This window comes from Lipotes vexillifer, unplaced genomic scaffold, assembly GCF_000442215.2.
Source record: "Lipotes vexillifer unplaced genomic scaffold, Lipotes_vexillifer_v1.1 scaffold809, whole genome shotgun sequence".
Classification (NCBI taxonomy): domain Eukaryota; kingdom Metazoa; phylum Chordata; class Mammalia; order Artiodactyla; family Lipotidae; genus Lipotes; species Lipotes vexillifer.
Window position 1 is genome coordinate 1749849 of NW_006788521.1, and position 17700 is coordinate 1767548.

General features: G+C 48.1%; 1 protein-coding gene across 1 annotated transcript in view; it reads right to left on the reverse strand.

Moving 5' to 3' along the window:
- Nucleotides 1-17700, reverse strand: part of COL15A1 (collagen type XV alpha 1 chain) — a 103718-nt gene that overhangs the window by 20872 nt on the left and 65146 nt on the right. Inside the window, exons 16-27 of the mRNA XM_007461650.1 lie at nt 14578-14613; nt 14020-14160; nt 13768-13836; nt 12912-12947; nt 12723-12806; nt 11331-11396; nt 8806-8841; nt 6876-6938; nt 4408-4476; nt 4265-4300; nt 948-1001; nt 788-847 (exon numbers count right to left, since the gene is read on the reverse strand). Coding sequence (XP_007461712.1) covers nt 788-847; nt 948-1001; nt 4265-4300; nt 4408-4476; nt 6876-6938; nt 8806-8841; nt 11331-11396; nt 12723-12806; nt 12912-12947; nt 13768-13836; nt 14020-14160; nt 14578-14613 — 750 coding nt within the window. The remainder of the gene's footprint in view (nt 1-787; nt 848-947; nt 1002-4264; nt 4301-4407; nt 4477-6875; nt 6939-8805; nt 8842-11330; nt 11397-12722; nt 12807-12911; nt 12948-13767; nt 13837-14019; nt 14161-14577; nt 14614-17700) is intronic.

Consider the following 17700-nt stretch of genomic DNA (forward strand, 5'->3'; position numbering starts at 1 on the left):
TCGGTGCCCAATGATTCAATACGATTGCATTTCTGCATTTCTAGGCATACAAAGCGGTGACCATGTGGTGCAAACAGAAGCAGCAACACACTTTGAGCTGCATTTGCATGCAGCAAATGGGGGACCTTCAGTGGGTCACTAACTTGTACAGGCTCTAGTTTCCTCCTGTGTAAAACAAGAACACCACTGAGTTTCTCTTAGGAGAGTTACTATCAAGACTGAGATCCTGTCCTCAAAAGCACTTTGTAGAGTGTCTGGTACACAGTAGGTGCTCAATAAATGCTGGCTTCCTTATTGCAGACGTGGGACCCTGTTGATGCTCCGGTGTCTGTCATCTTGCGAGGCCCTGCCTACACAGCTGATCGACCTTCCGCGTTCTCTCAAGAGCGCTCACCGAGCACCCCCAGCAACATGCGAAACCCCCAGGACTGTGTAACCCAGGAAGGACGGGATATTACCCGAGTCAGAAGACCTGGGATTTGAAACCAGACTTCTTGAGAAAGCCCAGATCGTGTTCTCCCACCCTCCCTCTGGGGTCTGGACGAGGAAGCCTATGCACCACTAAGGTGGATTTGGTGGCAGGGACCTCCTGAGAGCAAGCCGGAGGACAGGGGTGGGCTGGAGGATCTTTGGAAGTGTCAGCAGAGGAAGAAGAATAACGCTCCTGAGCATCTGTCCACGAGCCCTGCTCACTGGACCTGGCACTCATCCGCCCCTCCTCTGGACACTGGCCCTGGGGCTGCGTCCCTGGGGGGGCATGGGGCTGGGTCCCTGGTGTGGCACTCACCGGCATCACGACCCCTCGATCTCCTTTGGCGCCTTTGAGGCCGTTCAGTCCTGGGCGACCCTGAAACCCACGGGAGAGGCCTTAGTAAACCCACGGCCCACAGGCCAGCCTGGCCCGCATGTCCTCCCTCATATGCAGTATGAGAAATCCCAACACCTACGGGTCGTCCAGGGAGGCCAAATTCTCCTTTGTGTCCTGGTGGTCCTTTGGGCCCCTGGAGGCAAAGTAAATACCAGATTAGAAAGAGAAAAATACTGTATGATGTCACTTATATGTGGAATCTAAAAAAGCCAAAGTGGTAAAAACAGAGTAAGATGGTGGTTACCAGGGGTAGGAGTGTGGGGGAATAGGAGAGGTGAGGTTTAAGGTACAAACTTGCAACTAGTAGACAGCTAGGTCCTGGAGATCTAATGCACGGTATAGTGAATATGGACAGCAACACTATATTAATATTATAATCCTCAAACTGCTAAGAGTCTAGATCTTATTTATTCCAACCACAAAAAAGAAATAATAATTATGTGATGTGAGAGAGCTATCTCCACAACAGCAATCATATTACAATACGTAAATGTATCAAATCAACATGTACACCTTAAATGTACACAATACTGTATGTAAAATATATTTCAATTAAAAAGGAAAGAACAGAAACTCAAGGGCTAGGGAGATGGGGGGCATCCAGCCTACCTTTGTGGGCAGTGGTGACAATGAACCCCTAATAGGAGGTTGGAGGGCAAGGAGAAGTTATGAAATGTCCACCTGCCTGGATCCTTGTCCCCTGGCCTCTCTGTCCTCAGCTGGACCCACTTGCTCAGTCCCTCCTGCAAGGCTCTACCCCAGTCCAGACGCTGGACCCAACCCTCTCAGCCAGTCAGAGCTAACAAAGAAGCAAGAGGTCAGTAGCTCCTGGCCTTAGCTCCCAGGTAGCTGTGTGCTGGGCCAGCTCAGAACGTGGACCTTTGCCTTAGGTCTTATGTCCCAGGGTTCTCCATGTCCCCCGTAATGCAGTCCTGCTTCACTCCTCATGTCAGCCAAGCCCAATAACCTGCTTCAGGATTTGGTTCCTACCTTGCTCCCACCTGTCCCTAAGGACCAGAATCTTGGCCTAGCTCCCCAGTTCTCCAGATGAGCCCCTGCCCATGGACCGCATTCCAGTGCTTGCTTCCTGTGTCCCCATGCTCCCAGAGCCACTGCCCTGTTCCAACCTCCTGCTGGAACCCTCATGCCTTCCAGTGTCTAGGATGCATACAATGTACCACCTCTTCCCAGAACAAGCTCTACTTCCAGTTGACACCTTTCCTGTTTTGTAACTGGGTCTGTCCTGTCTCCCAGGGGAATGACTGGTTTAAGCCTGGGGCCTATCAAGCCCCTTCTTCCTGCTCTCTCTATATAAGTCTGTATTCAGACTTACCCTGAAGAATGGCAAATAGACTGTGTTGAGACGGGCTCTGTATGTAAAGTACCCAGACCAGGTTACTCTCAGGAAAAGAAAAGCAAGGAGTTAACAGGCCACAGGCCACGGGGCGGTACGTTCTAGCACAGGGCTTCTCAAACATCACTGTGCGCAAGTCACCTGGATCTCATCAAAATGCAGATCCAGCGGATCCGGGGTGGGGCATAAGGCTTTGCTGTTCCAACGAGCTCCCAGGTGATGTTGATGATGCTGGTCCACGGGCCACACTTCGAGTAACAAGGCTCTAGTGTTGTAAGCTATACTCGTCATGAGGGCCATAGACAACCCATGTGACACCTTATGCAAATTACAAGAAGGTGCCCCCTTACTGTCTGTGCTTGGCAAGCTATGCACAGCTGGGCTTCAGTGGCAATAACTACCCTGGCCATCTGCAGCAGCTTGCCGGCCACCATTGCTAACAATTAGTATTTCCCACCATACTGGGTATTAGTAAGTGTTACCCAGTGGTTAACACAAGACTCTCCCAGTCTGTCTTAGCCTGCAGCTAGGGCCAAGGACACCTCTCCAGGGCATCCATTCTGCCTGACTTAAGGGACCAAAGGCTTTAGAAGGTCCTTTGAAGGATGCACCTTGGAGGTTACGGGCCATTCATCAAGGACACGTGCCTGTTAGAGAAATGTGAGGTCCTTTCTCCTCAGGCCTGAGATCCAGCTTCAAACAAACCCTGCATTCAAACCCCAATGTGCAGTTCTCCAGCTCAAAATGTTTCAGAAGGGGCTTCCCTGGTGGCGCAGTGCTTGAGGGTCCGCCTGCCGATGCAGGAGACGCAGGTTTGTGCCCCGTTTCGGGAAGATCCCACATGCCGCGGAGCGGCTGGGCCCGTGAGCCATGGCCACTGAGCCTGCGCGTCCGGAGCCTGTGCTCCGCAAATGGGAGAGGCCACAACAGTGAGAGGCCCACATAACGCAAGAAAAAAAAAAAAAAATGTTTCAGAAGAATGAAGGTGTCAGCTGGAGGCAGTGAGCTGTGCTGGGAAAAACCTGGACACAGAGTTTGACAGGCTGGGTTCAAATCCCTGCTGTGTCACTAACAAGCTGTATGGTAGTGGGCTAGTTACTTAAGCTCTTTAACCTCGGTTTCCCGGTCTATAAAATGCGGGTTCTGACATTAGCCTCTTAGGGTGGTGAAAATGAAATGAGATGATCTGTGTTGAAGCATCACTGTCTGACCCATGGTGGAGGTTCTATGAATTTTCTTTGTTCTTTGGAAAGAAATATACGAGGGGCAAGTTTAGGGTTCATCTGGAGAGAACTGGTAGCTTAAAAATTGTTCAGCAGCCCCCCAAAATTATAGATTCCTGGAGCAGTAAGGCAAGAAGGACCCTATCATGTCATCTAGTACTCATTCAATACCTCACTTATAGATGGGAAGACAAAAGCCCAGAGAGAGAAGAGGACTTGTCTGAGGTCATACAGCAAATGGGCAGCAGACCCAAAACCAGAAGCCAAAAGGCCCAGGTTCCCTGGGTAATGACAATCTTTAGCTGGCAAGACCCGTACAACTGTGGGTCTCACCACCATCCGCTTCCCCTCTCCTTCTGGACACACAGCTAAACCACATTTCTGAGACCTATCCCCACCACCACTCCCACCCCCACCTCCTGCATCAGAGGTCTGGCCAGAAGTGGAGTTCATCATCTTCCATGGTCTCTTTCCCCTCCCCAACCTCAGCCTATCAGCTGGAAGATGCCATTGTGGCCCTGAATCCACCAGAGGGCAGAGTCACAGGTTGCAAGCATCCTGGGTCCCAGAGTCACTGCTTGGAGGGGAAATGCCCAACTGGGAACCACCACAGTGGACTCTGCATAAGTGAGAACTAAGCTGCTATTGTGCTGAACCACTGAGATTTTATTTAATTGCAGTTAGCCTACCCTTGACACAGATACATTTTGCCACATCCTTTTTATTTTCACAGCTGGGACAACTCGATCTAGTTGAGCCAAAGTACAATAAATGCTTCAAACCCCAGTCCAGATGCAGGGGCGAGACGCTCTGGCTTACCATCGGTCCCGGGGCTCCACGCTCTCCAGGTTCACCCTAAAGCAGGGAGACACGGACTTGTCACTCAGATGTACACGGTTTGCGACAGAAGCAAAGATAGGATGTAGAAGATGTGTGCCTTCAGGGTCTGGTGACATAGTTACCTTTCGGGTCCTCAGCCTTTCCAGAGGAATATCCCCCGTCAGGATGGCGCCCGGCTCTCCCTTCTCACCCTGCAATTCAGAGAACCTTTTGATGAAGCCGGGCCTCCGCCTCACCGCCTTATCCAGAGGCTCATCGCCATGATTTCTCTGGCCTTCACGCTGCCTCTCCAGCCCCACTGCCCAACAATGACCTCTTGCTAGAATACTGCATAGCCTCCTAAGTCATTAAATGTTCTCTGGACTGTTCACTCCATGTACCATCAGTTACTGTCCGAAAGCACAGGTTGGGGTCCTGCAAGCCCCTCTGGGGCTTCCGCTGCTGCCAGATCAGCATCCCCACTCTCAACCCTCCAGGAATCAGTCCCAACAAGATCCTCTGGCTGTGTGGCTCCCCCCTGAGAACCTCTGGCTCCTAATATATTTGGTGGCTTGCTTTCCTAACAACTCGACTTGAGATCTGTTCCCACCTAGAATCCTTAGTCTTGTTAAAACATCTAAAATTGGGAAAGTGATGACAGCATGAACAGTGGAGGCCTCTCCAACACAGGGGTCCTGAGTCTCCATGTGGAACTTTGCCTCCAAACTCCAGGCTCCTGTGCAAATGCTCACTTGATCAGGCAAAGTTATCTCAGTTGCTGGGAAATAGGGGAGATGGGTAGACAGGTGGCAGGGACACAGGATCCTGCCCCCAATCCTGTGCTCAGCAGGGCCATCTGCTATCCCAGGAGGCTTCCAAGAAGATATATGTCCAGAGAAAAGGCCAGGGAGAGGAACCATTCAAGGCTCTGGCCCCAGACTTCAATGCTAGCCCCTGGGGAACTGGGCTGGACCACACGAAGGTCTCCCTTCAACAGGGCTGGAAGCAGCCAAGACAGTGGTGCCAAAGCAAGCCAAGCAGCCTCTCCTCTCTGACCCCCAAGCCCACACCCGATATTTGGATCTTACCACTTCGCTGGTGAGGAAAAGCAGTCCTGAGCACGCCAGCAGCAAGAAGAAGCAAGCACAAAAGCATTAGAGGCAGAGCGAGAGAAAGCGCGTTGGCTGCAAGGATCAGAGCAGACCTGCCTGGGCGCTCTTCCCAGTTTTCAAAGTGGCAGGGGATTAGGGGAGAGATGGCATCCACCCGACCTCGCCACCCCACTCTAGATCCACCCGACCTCGCCACATAGAAAACAGAGCATTTAAAGCAAGAGCCAATCCTGCTTGACCAGGCCTCCTCCCAAGCCAGAACTGCCCTGACCCCACACCATCTCTGTAGGCCCGTGGCAGCAAAAGGCATCCCAAGACATGGTCCCATGTAACGCTAAACTCAGACCCAGCAAACTGAACCCTCCACCCGCTGGAACTGTGGCCCAACAGACACTGGAGACTCTCTCCCCTTCCATGGGGCTAGTGGAAAATGGTGGGGGGAGGAAGGAAAGAGAGTAGCCTAATGCTCCCTCCTCTTAGAGACACACACACCCTCCTTGACTCCCCAAGGCAGGCTCGGGGCTGCTCCCACTGGCTTTATACAGACCCCCGTTACAGCAATGACCATGCACTCTGCTGGCTGTCTGCATGTTTGTTCCTCACATCTTATTTCTCTATCCCTAGTGCCTAGTATAGGAAACTGGCTGGCACACCTTAGGGAATGGATGTAATCTGGATGAGTATATAAATGGATGGATGAATAAATGAATCCAATCCAGAATAACTGCAATCCATTTATGGACGTCACTCTCCCCTTATCTATAAAAGCCAACTGGGAAATTAATTCTAAGAGGCAAATGTGGAAGGGTACAAAGGTCATTTCAATGCCCTTGGAATTTTCAGGAAGTGCTCTGCATGCTAAATATTCCAAAACTTCTGGACCAAGACTGCCATCCAAGTGTGGAATGCCCCCGCTTATACTAATAATAGTTTAATAAAATTATGATTTCTAAATATTAGCATCATTGTATTCATTACTTATACATCTTTTCATCCAACAAATGTTTTAAATGCCATTTGTGTATCAGGCGCAGTGCTAAGTACTGGAGCTACAGAAAAGAAAGTGGATGTGCCTGCCCTCGGGGAGTGCACACTCTAATGCAGGTGCCTGCAGGCAGTTAGACAAAGCACAGTGTTCAAGGGAGCGTTGGGTTGAGTTCTCTTTCCAAACTATGATGAAAATCTGTTTCTCCACCCACCCCACCTTCACCCTGGAAGAACCTTGATATCATGAAAGTTAACAGCAGGGGAGTGACTGCTACTAGATACAGTGTTTCTTTGGGCATGATGAAAATGTTCTAGAATTAGGTAGTGGTGATGGCTGCACAACCTTGTGAATATACTAAAAGTCACTGAATTTCACAATTGAAAGGGGTGGATTTTATGGTGTGTGAGTTATATCTCAAATTTTAAAAAAGTTAACAGCTACTTTCAGCCCATTTGAAATATTTGCCAAGTTCTAGAGCACAATCCCACCCAGACAGCTGGGCCCTTCTTACCTGTTCTCCTTTTAGTCCTGGAAATCCAGGCACACCAGTGTCACCTTTTGGTCCTCTGGGTCCCTAGAAGGAATCATTGGAGGGTATTCGGTGGTTTGTTAAGATTAAAATGCTTTAACTAAACAAAGTTGCTGTTCCAAAAAGTAAAAGAACACAGAGTGCCAGTGGAAGTCACAATTAGTCACGATGTTTTCCTAATATTAAGTGGTCTAGAAATTGTGGTCTGGTGGAAAGAAGACAGCACTGAGTGTTAGGCGGCCTGGAGGCCCCACTCCTCTTTGAACTGTGGTTTCCTCCAATGGGCACCATTGAAACTGCCTGCTGCCTCTGCTCACCCATGGGTCCTCGGGGCCGTTCTGCAGCCCACCACCCCCATCATTCACCCTCCATGAATCCTGCCCCTTCTCTGGCTCCCCACTACCTACGGGATGGGATCCAAACATCCTAGCCTGACACCCAAACTGATCCCAGCCGGCCTCAGCGCCTCATCTTTCACTCCCGTCACTCCACCAGGGGCGAGCCTATCCCCTTAGCCTCTCTGCACCCCTCGCCCGCCTGCCACCTCCATTCCCCCTGCAGAACCAAAATTCTGCACACCTAGTCAGAGGTGACCTCGTCTCAACTCCAACATACACTTAATATCTGTGACAATGACTCACACAGCCAGACGTCTGCCCCTAAAAAAGAGGTTCAACACTCTATTGCAATTTACCTTTTCACAAGTCCCCACCTTCTGGGTTAACACAGTGGCCTTCAAATATTTGTTATTCTTATTTTTTAGCAGTGAAACTCTTTTCATTCTCCTTTTTCAAGTAAAGTCAAACAAAAGCCCAATGTATAAAATACATCAAATGGAGCCTTGGCTGTGGCCTGGATCCTGCCTACTTGGCCCCCTCCTTACTCCTGAAGTGGTCCCAAAGGCTCTTCTGGGGAGCCTAGGGCTCCCTTGGGAACACAGAACCAGTCATTTAGAGAAAAATGTGTCTGGAACATGTTCTGGTTTTGGAGCAGCCAAGGTGGGGCTGGAGCTCAAGCTCACAGTTCTGGCCTCTTATCTTCCTAATTAAGAGGTCTTCTCCATGGCTGCCACCCTCTCCTGTTTTTTAATGTCTAGTTCCCATGTATTTTTAGTGTCAACATAGCACATGCTTTTAAAAAATGTAGAAGTTCAGAAAAGTATTAAAAAAAGAAAAAGAGATCATTATAATTCTACCATCAACAACAAATTTCTATTACATTTTTTGATAAATTTCCTTCATTTATCCTGGAAGCAGTGCATGTCACCATTGGCATTAGGCCTTTCAGAGCTGCAATGTATGGAGAAATCATGCAGATTTCACTCTGGAGCCTTGGGCTTCAGTGCAGGCTCAAACTTTTAGACTAAACTGATCACTTTCTACACAGAAATGCATTTTCACCTTCCATGGTGGAAGCCCCATAGCGTGGTGCACACAGACTATTAATTTTGGATTTCCAGGCTATGATTCCCCTCTCTCCATCCTCCATCGCCACCATCCTCTCTCTCCAGGGATTTTAACTACTCGGACTCTATCTATTTGAAATGCTTGATTCATCCACTCATTTATAGGAAGCCAACCACCGACTCCAGCTCTGGCTCTGGCTGCCCTGGGCTAGAAAGAGATGAACAAGACCTGACCGCCTGCAAACTGGTCACAGTACAGTTCAGGAAAAAACGATAAGGGTACAAATATTCAAGACAGAAAAGAACGACAGCAGAGGTGAAAATAAAGCCCTATGGGATTCAAAGGAGGGAAGGATCACTCCAGATGGGGGCAACGAGGAAAGGCTACATGAACAGGATGGCGCTAGAGGTCAGTTGTGCAGATGGAGAGGAACAGCATTCCAGGTGGAAGGAACAGAATGCACACAGCCTCGGGGCACAAAGGAAGATGGCTACTGTGCTATTCACTTGAAATCCTGGCAGCCCAGGCATGCCCTCGGGGCCCTGTAACACAGACAGACAAAGCAGGCAGGTTAGGAGCAGCATTGCCAGGCCAGCAGGAACCTGTACCTCAGGGGCCCACTCCCTCCAGAACCTTCCAAAGGCCCAAGCATGTTCCCACACAGTGGGGCTCAGGATCCATTTTGCGGAGGATGCCGAGGCCCAGGAGGGGAAGGAACTGTGCAGTCACACACTAGTTAGCACAGAGCTAGGAGCTGCTCGGGAGTCTGGAGCCTCTGCTCCCCTGAGCCAGGACTCTCGGCACTTTAAGTCTCAGCTTCCTCTTCCATGAAATCACTCAGCGTCAGAAACCTCTGAGGCAATGAATACAGTGCTCAACCTCCACAAATATTCTCAGAAAACAAGTTCCTAAACTCTGAGGAGTGGGCCCAAAGGGTGTGCTGGGGTATTTGGGGGTGGAAGTGGGGGCAGTTGGTGAGACTCAGTTCTTTTCCCTCAGTAAGAGGGAAAATTTTAAAGGACCAGCCATTTTAAAGGCTCCAGGAAACAGAAAATTTGTGGTTCACTCCACATGGGGCCAGGACTCTTTTTCCTCCAAGCCCAGATACCCACATACCTATTAAAGACATAGAGTTTGGCAGAATATATATATATACAGAGAGATATAACTGAACAGCAACAACTTTCTCAATATACTGTACAGCCGTCCCTTGGTATCCAAGAGGTATTGGTTTTCAGGATCCCCTGTGGATACCAAAATCCGCAGATGCTCAAGGCCCTTATATAAAATGGTGTAGTGTTGGCATATAACCTACATACATACTCCATATACCCATACACTTTAAATCATCTCTAGATTACTTATAACACCTAATACAATGTAAATGCTATGTAAATAGCTGTAAAACCAATGTAAAAGCTATGTAAATAATTGCCAGCGTGCAGCAAATTCAAGTTTTGCTTTTTGAAGCTTTCTGGAATTTTTTTTTCAGCACTTTTTATCCAAGGTTGGTTGAATCTGAGGATGCAGAAGCAAGAAAGGACTAATATATATATATATATATGTGTGTGTGTGTGTGTGTGTCTATATATGTATATGTATATATATACATATAATATAATATATACATATATCTATATGGTGTACATATAGTAGAGTGGAAAAGTATAAAGGTACAGCTGGGAAGGAACTGCCTCTGAGTAGGAAAATCTTGATCTTCCGTTAGGGACGATTTTCCTCTGAGTAGGAAAATCTTAATCTTCCCCTTCAGGGCCTGGATTTGCCAAAGGAGGAGGTCAGGGATTGGGACAGAAGGAGGATTCTCGGGTGGGGAAAAGAGAGAAGGGGTGGGGGCAGACAAGGCCCAAGGACTCTTAGAACAGAGATGCTGATTCTTAGATCTTAGGCTGTGTTTTGCTTTAGAATTAAGCCACCTAACACTCTAAGCCCCCAATAGTTTGGGAAAAACTTTTGTGAAATGACTTGCTTGTTTGCTTTAGGGTTTGCTTACTGGGGTGTTTTGGATGATTTTAGTAGAAATCAAGGAAAGGGAGACCCACTGGATGTAGCACAGAAGAGACAGTGAAATGACCCACAAACAGAGGCCACTCAGCAGAAGGAGATACTGGCTCTAAAGGAGTCGTGCAGATATTTGCAGAAGCCCTGGGGAGAGCACTGAATTTTCCCCAGGATGTGGACGGCAGAGGTTCAGGCCAACCTCACTGGGGACTGCAGGGCAGGTGGCCCCCGCAGACAGCTGGACTGCGCAGCTGTGGAAGTATAAGCCTCAATCTCCGTGTTGGCTCCCACAGAGTGCCACAGTTTGCAAAGCAGTTTCGCATCCATCACCTCTTATAAGCTGCCCCAAAGGATGGTGAGGTGTTATCAGAGAGATGATGAGAGTCTCAGAGCATTATGTAGAGGAGATGGGGCTGGAACCCAAGGCTCCTAAGGCCAGAGCTCTTTCCTCTTTCCCCAGCTGTCACTAGCAGATATGGAAGATGCAGTGTGGATTCATTGCACAGACTGCAGGAGGAAGCTTCCTTCCTCTTAGGTCCTGTTGTGTCATGGACAGACTCTGTGGACTTGCAGAAATAAGGTAGCTTATTTGTGTGTTCCTGATCTCTAAATGGGGCCAGAAAGGCTGAAGCCAGTCACATTCCCTCCTCATGTGCCAGTTTCCCCATCAGCACAAGGATAGGTCTCTCTAGGCTCCTCCCATTCTGGGAAATGAGATCATGTAAATAAAAGCATGCCCAAAGCACTGCTCAGACATCTATCAATTTGTTACTTATGATTCTCTGATTTCCATTACACGTATTTCTGATGCAAGGGACTGGAAGCTTCCACTGCATTGGACAAAACTCCCTGCACAAATTAATGTGACAGCAACTTCTCAGAAATGCAAAGCTCTCTTTCTATTCTACTACTTTGAGACACTCTAGCTCAAAGGATTCCAAACCAACCCAACTTAGTTTCAGCTGGGGCATCTGGGTAGGACCCTCCCTCTAGGGCAGCTGTGGATACACACCGGAGGCCCGACGAGCTCAGGAATGTCCGAGAGATTCATGAATCCATGGGTGATGTTGATCAAAGGCTGAAAAGAGAAAAGTCAGACAAAGAGACAGAGGGTGGCACGTGTCCCACCTTGCTCCTGGCAGTGAGGCTTTAACTGAAGTCACCCCGCATGGCAGACACAAGCAGACACTGACAACACCCACCCACTGCCAACACACCCATCCCTCCCGCTTACAACACAGCCCTGAGCCGCCTTATCACTTTCCTCTTCGATTAATCTTAAAATTGCACCATATATAAATGCCTTTTTTCTTTTATAATTTTAAATATATATATTTAAATATTATATTTATATGTTATATAATTCTAAATTAATATTAATACCCACAGAAAACAGTGTTGTTGGGTGTGTGTGTGTGTGTGTGTGTGTGTGTGTGTGTGTGTGTGTTTGTCCATGTGGTTATTTTATATAAATGGCATCAGGCTGTAGGTATTATTCTTCAACTTGCTTTTTTCACTCAATCATACAGCATGGAGGTCTTTCCATATGGAAGTTTTCAGTATGAACATTTTTAGTTTTAACAGATTGCCAAAGAGCTGTCTAAAGGGGCCGTACAACTTACACTTCCAACAAAATACGTGAGATTATCTATTTCACTACGCCCTTACCTATACTTGATATTTTTTAATCATACTTAAAAACAAACAAACAAACAAAACTCAAGTCATTCTTTTTTCCACTTATTTGGGACTTTTTGTCTTTCTGTCATGTTCCAGTATGACATTATTTCTCTTGGAAGGGCAACAGTTTTTCACAAATGTGATGTTCTAATATTCAGTGGCTGTGACCGTGTCCCAGCCCACATCCCAGTCTTCTCTCCAAATTTCCATCGCTCTCCACCCACCCCCATGCCCATCAGCTCCCTGTGCCTTGGACACACCCATGTTTTTCTCTTCTGTGCTTCAGCTCAGAGTGTCTTGACCACCTGAGTTCTGAAAGTCCTGTCCTCCATACTTACCTGGTAAATCCTTCTTAGCTTTCAAGTCCCTGCTCAAGGAGACTTCTTCCAGAAAGTCTTCCTTAATTTCTCATAAACTAAACCATCTTTCCTCCCTCATTCCCCCACTTATGTTCCTTGACTCTTGGTTACAGCTCTGTTACACTCAGTCTCCTGACTGCAAATGCTGCCAACCAGAAGAGAGGGTTCTGGACACACTGTGTGACAACAGTGGTACCAGGGTAGGAACATACAGGTGGGCCATGCTGGCAGGTAGGAACTCCAACACCAGATGCCAGCTACGTGCCCCCTGCATAAAGAGCAGCCCTGAAGGCCCTGAAGTTGTGGACAACCTTCCCTTCCCTTTAGCAAAAGCAGCCATGCTGGTGATACCTGGTGATACTCACACTAGATAAGACCTCGATGCGCCCTGGTAGCCCCCTGGGCCCAGGGGGTCCCACAATGCTGGCTCCATCCATCCCTCTTTCACCCTGGTTGTAGCAGTGAGAGTGGAAAAAAATTCACTGTATGTGGATAATGCTCCTAGAACCAGGCTGAAAATTTCTCTCACCCCCACTTCAGATCTGTGACCTCACCTTGGGTCCCTGGTCTCCTTTTTCTCCTTTGGGACCCTGGCAAAACAGACAAACAAATATTCTTTGGGTTTTTTTCTATTCACTTTGCCCACTCTCCATCTATCCTCCCATCTTGCCATCTCTCCCTAAGCTCTTACAAGGATTTTGTCCCAGATAATGGGAGCAAAAGATGAGGGGCAAGTTCCCCTTACAGAGTCAGAAGGAAGGAATATCTCACAGACAGTAAGAGGACCAGAGGCCCTCTCCCAGCACGGGGTGAGTGTCCTTTTGACCCTGAACCCAGAGCACTCTGCATCTGGAGTGTGGGGGGAGGTCTTCCTATTCAATCATGGAGGGGGCTGTGCTGCTCCCCTTTGCGAGGCTCAGCTCCTCCTGCACTGGTGTGCTCAGCTCTGGGTACCACTTGGATCTCAAATATAATGAGATCCTGGGGATTGGTCCTCTTGAGAGCAGGTATCATAGAAGAAGATGGACAACACCTCCCTGGGGGGTAGATGTAGTGGGGAAGGGTACTTGTTAGGAGCAAGGGATTCTGAAACGGGGCAAAGTGTGAGTCTTGAATGGGCAGCAGGAAGGAGGCAATGAAGCAGAGATGCTTGATGGTGAGGGACTGCGGAGAGAGAGAAAGATAATTTTCAAGTTTTCCCACATGATGTTTTGTGCAAAACCTCTGTGCTACTCCTCAAAGAAACAAGCTTAAAGAGCACCTGGTCCCCCCACCACACAGCTGGAAGCTGGAGGCGCGGAGACGGTGAATTAGTGAGAGTAGCAGAGCCAGGATGGCACCCCACAGCTTCTCCACTCCAGTGTGACAGCATGACAATCCTCAAAATGAAGGTGTAAAAAGTCAACCTACACTTGAAGCCGTTGGTCCAGAGATTCTGGGCTCATGCAACAGCCTGATGTTCCCAGAGCCTTCAGTATCCTAGGGAAGTAAGAAGAATGAGAATTTCAGTACTGATTCCCGAGCACCTCCCTGTGCCAGGTGTGGTGCTGGGAGCTGGGGCTCAGTGGGGAATCAGCACCACCCTGGCGTTCAGTTAGCTGTGGCCTTTCCAGTAGTCCTTAGCGCACGTTGTCCTTTAACCACAGAAAGGAGGAAACGTACCTCAAATCCAAGTCCCATTGTACATCCAGGGCCTCGGGGCCCAGGGGGTCCAGGGGGCCCTGGGGGTCCCATGACCCCAGGAGCGCCAACTTGTCCATTTTTCCCTGGGGGTCCTGGTAAGCCTCTGTTGCCCGGATCACCCTGTAAGGAAGGGGACAGGCTGATTATCTAGCCTTGGAGTCACTCATGGAAGGAACAACATCTGCAACCGAGTCAGAAAATTGTTCCTTGAACTTAATTAGATCGTTGTATTCTCTGATCAGCGCTACTTAATTGTACAGAAACAGCCATCTTGCCAATTGACATTTCACTTGGAGATAAGCTAATGGCGCTCATTGAATGAATTAGGGTGGAGTGGGTGAGAAAGGAGAAAACCTGGTGGGTTATTCACTCTGCTCCAGCTGTTCTGCCTTTCCCAAGCAGTTCCTTCCAGATGTTTCTCTCTGATCCATGACATTTATATATTCAATACTCTAGCCCAACAGTTCAATTATACTAAACCCAGAGAGAGGGGAGGAAGGAGGAGAAAGCTTTTTCTTTTTCATTTTCATTTTTTACCTTTTCACCAAATGAGCCATTACGTCCTCTTGCTCCCTGAGAAAAGAAAAAATGGGGGCCAATTAATATATATTTCATTAGGTATGTTTAAAAGAAAATGCAGGATTGCAGACTCTTAAGTAACAGGACATTAAAATGGGACTCTTCCTGCTCAGTTCTGACTGATGTCTCAAACCTGAGCCCATTACAGTAGTTGTGAGTTTGCCAAGCAGGTCATGCTGAAAGCTTGTGAAACCCATCTTCCAGCTACTGTCTCATTACCTACCTCAAGAGTGAAAAGGAGAAGCTGAAGATTAACCAGGAAGACATGTAGAGGAAGAATCCCCTTGGAGAGCTGTCGTCAGTGTACTGGGTGGGCCCGACTCCCCTCCTCGAAGCCAAGGGAAGGGACTTCAAGAATTTGATACGTATTCCCTAGGCTTCTGGGGATATGTGGATGATGGCTGGCTCTCTTCTGGAAAAATCTAAAGACCAAAAGCTGGCTGGAATAGCCCCAGAATGGGGGTGGGGGGGGTCTCTAAAGCAGGTTGCGTGTCCACCGCCAATGGGAGACACAGTACAGGTTTCCTGGGGGGTTAGATGTGGATCCCAAGGAAAGGAGCCAGCTGCAAGCTCAGATAGAGGGGAGGACCAATGGGGGCTGATGGTCAGGAGTGGTCAGCCACAGGAGACACTGCACTACATCAGAGGACTGCAGTCGGGGGCCCCCAGCTAGAGAACCTCCAAGGAAACCACAGAAGCACCCGCAAGAGAAGAAGCCAGCAATTGCATGGCCACACAGAAGGCCCTGACACCATGATACACCCACCATCTAAGGCTGTGCCTTCTCCCAAACCCCTCTTTCCCTGGGCCAGATTAGAGTGGATAGTTCCAAAATAGTCATGCTCAAAAATAAGATGGCGAGTGATACTGAATCTGAAACAGTGAGGAATGGCAAAGAGAAAACATGGGAAGCTGAAGCCAGAGGCTTCAGCGGTGGAAAGAAACCACAGGTAGAAAAATATCAGGCAAGGGAGGAGTGGAAGCCAGGAGCAGGGTGTGGCTCTGACAGGGAGATAGGTTGAAATTCTGGAGCTAGATAGCCATGGAGCCCTGCCCATCTCCCCTCACCTCCCACTTCTACTCCTGCTACAAGGATAATAAGAGTTGGTTACTGGAGCAAAGGGATAGGGCAGAGCCCCAGGTGGCTAGTGGACCCTGGGAGGTCCAGAGGTACCCCAAACACCTAAGATCAGCTGTTGAGGTGCCCTGCCTGATGGCACATCCTACTCTTCCCGTCACCTTCCTGAAACCTGCACACCACCCAGCTCCCTAGTAATTTGTACAGAGGCAGGAAACAGACTAAAGAGGGATTCTAATTTCCAAAGCAAACACACCAACAAGAAACACTACACATCTGAGGAGAGGCAACACTCTGAAAGAGAAACAACAACATCAACCATGGAAGGTTTCCTGAGGAAACAGCTAAGAACACGATCCAATCAGGAGTCTAAGTAAATACTATATATTCTCAGGGAGGATATTACAGCCAAGAAACAAGGACAAACTATTATGAAATAAGAACAGTGGTTATAGTAAAGAATCAGGGCTTCTCTGGTGGCACAGTGGTTAGGAGTCCGCCTGCCAATGCAGGGGACCCAGGTTCGAGCCCTGGTCCGGGAAGATCCCACATGCTGTGGAGCAGTTAAGCCTGTGCGCCACAACTACTAAGCCTGCACTCTAGAGGCCGTGCGCCTAGGGCCTGTATTCTGCAACAAGAGAAGCCACCACAATGATAAGCCCGTGCACCACAATGAAGAGTAGCACCTGCTCAGCGCAGCTAGAGAAAGCCCACGCACAGCAACAAAGACCCAACACAGCCAAAAATAAATAAATAAATAAATTTTTTAAAAAAGAAAAAATCAATTAGAGACCGTAGAGACAAAAATATATAACTGCTGAGAGAAAGTACTCTACAGAAGGGTTGAATAACAGAAAAGACACACCTGAAGAGAGAATCACAGAAAGAACCCCATTACTCTATGGGATGGTGGGAGGAGAGGGGTGCTTGCAGAAGGAAGCAAGGCTGGCTGGCTAGACTCTGTCACTTCCCTGCCTGCTGGCCTGACATGGGAAAAATTAAGTGTGACCTTTTATCCCAGGCAGAAACAGAAAGAATCGGGTTCCAGTTTTGTTGCCCAATCTGCAGGCTACAGTTTCTGTGTCTGCTTTTCTTGGGTGTGACCAGCCACACCATCTTATGCTGTCTGACAGCAATCTGTCCTTGAAGGAAGTACCAACCTTATGCATTTTTCAAGTAACAAGTCAAATCACAGTCAGGGATATTGTGAAATAGAAGTTAACTTAGTCCCATCTCTTGACTTTTGGACTCTATCCTCTGAAAACATTATTATTGTGTTGCCAGTTGACTCCATTCAAGAAAAAGATGTTCATAAGGTAAAAAACTGTACTTTTTTCAATTGCCTTCCTGACTCTTTTCAAATCAAAAGTACACCTGTTAGCAGTTTCAAAGGAAGTTCTAGAAGATATGTGGGACCTTGATTTATCTTTCTCAGAAACAGATGATTTTATCCAGCTTGTACATATAAAGGCAGGAAATGAGTCTCCTGTCACTGAAGGTGTGTAAGCTGAGCAGAGATTGTAGAGGGGCATCAAGGATCAAATGTATCATTGGATCTTATGTGGTGTTACATCCCTGAGATTATTCATTTTCTTTAGCAATTTTTGTTATTCACATTCAGACTATTCTCCTTGGTTTACTTTTGGGGGGGGCGTGGGGGGGGTAAATGTCATGTGCGAGGCTTTCCTCCAGCTCTCCAGATGAAAATTTCAAAGTCCTTCTAGAGTCTACTTTTCCTTGACCAGAAAACATCGTATACACACAGGGCAACAAATAAGGCCTCACAGCAAATTCCAGGAAGAAAAATGTGATTTATCTGCCACAATTAGTCTGGGCAAGCTTGCTGCTCTGGGCACAACCGAGTGTCTGAGCAGCTGCAGAATGCGCCTGTGAGGGTGTTTGTGTGTGGATGTGGGCATGGGCATGGGTATTTTTAAGTCCGAGACCAGCCAGGGAGGGGTGTGTAGGGGAGGGGTGTGGGGGAAGGGTGTGTGGGAGGGGTG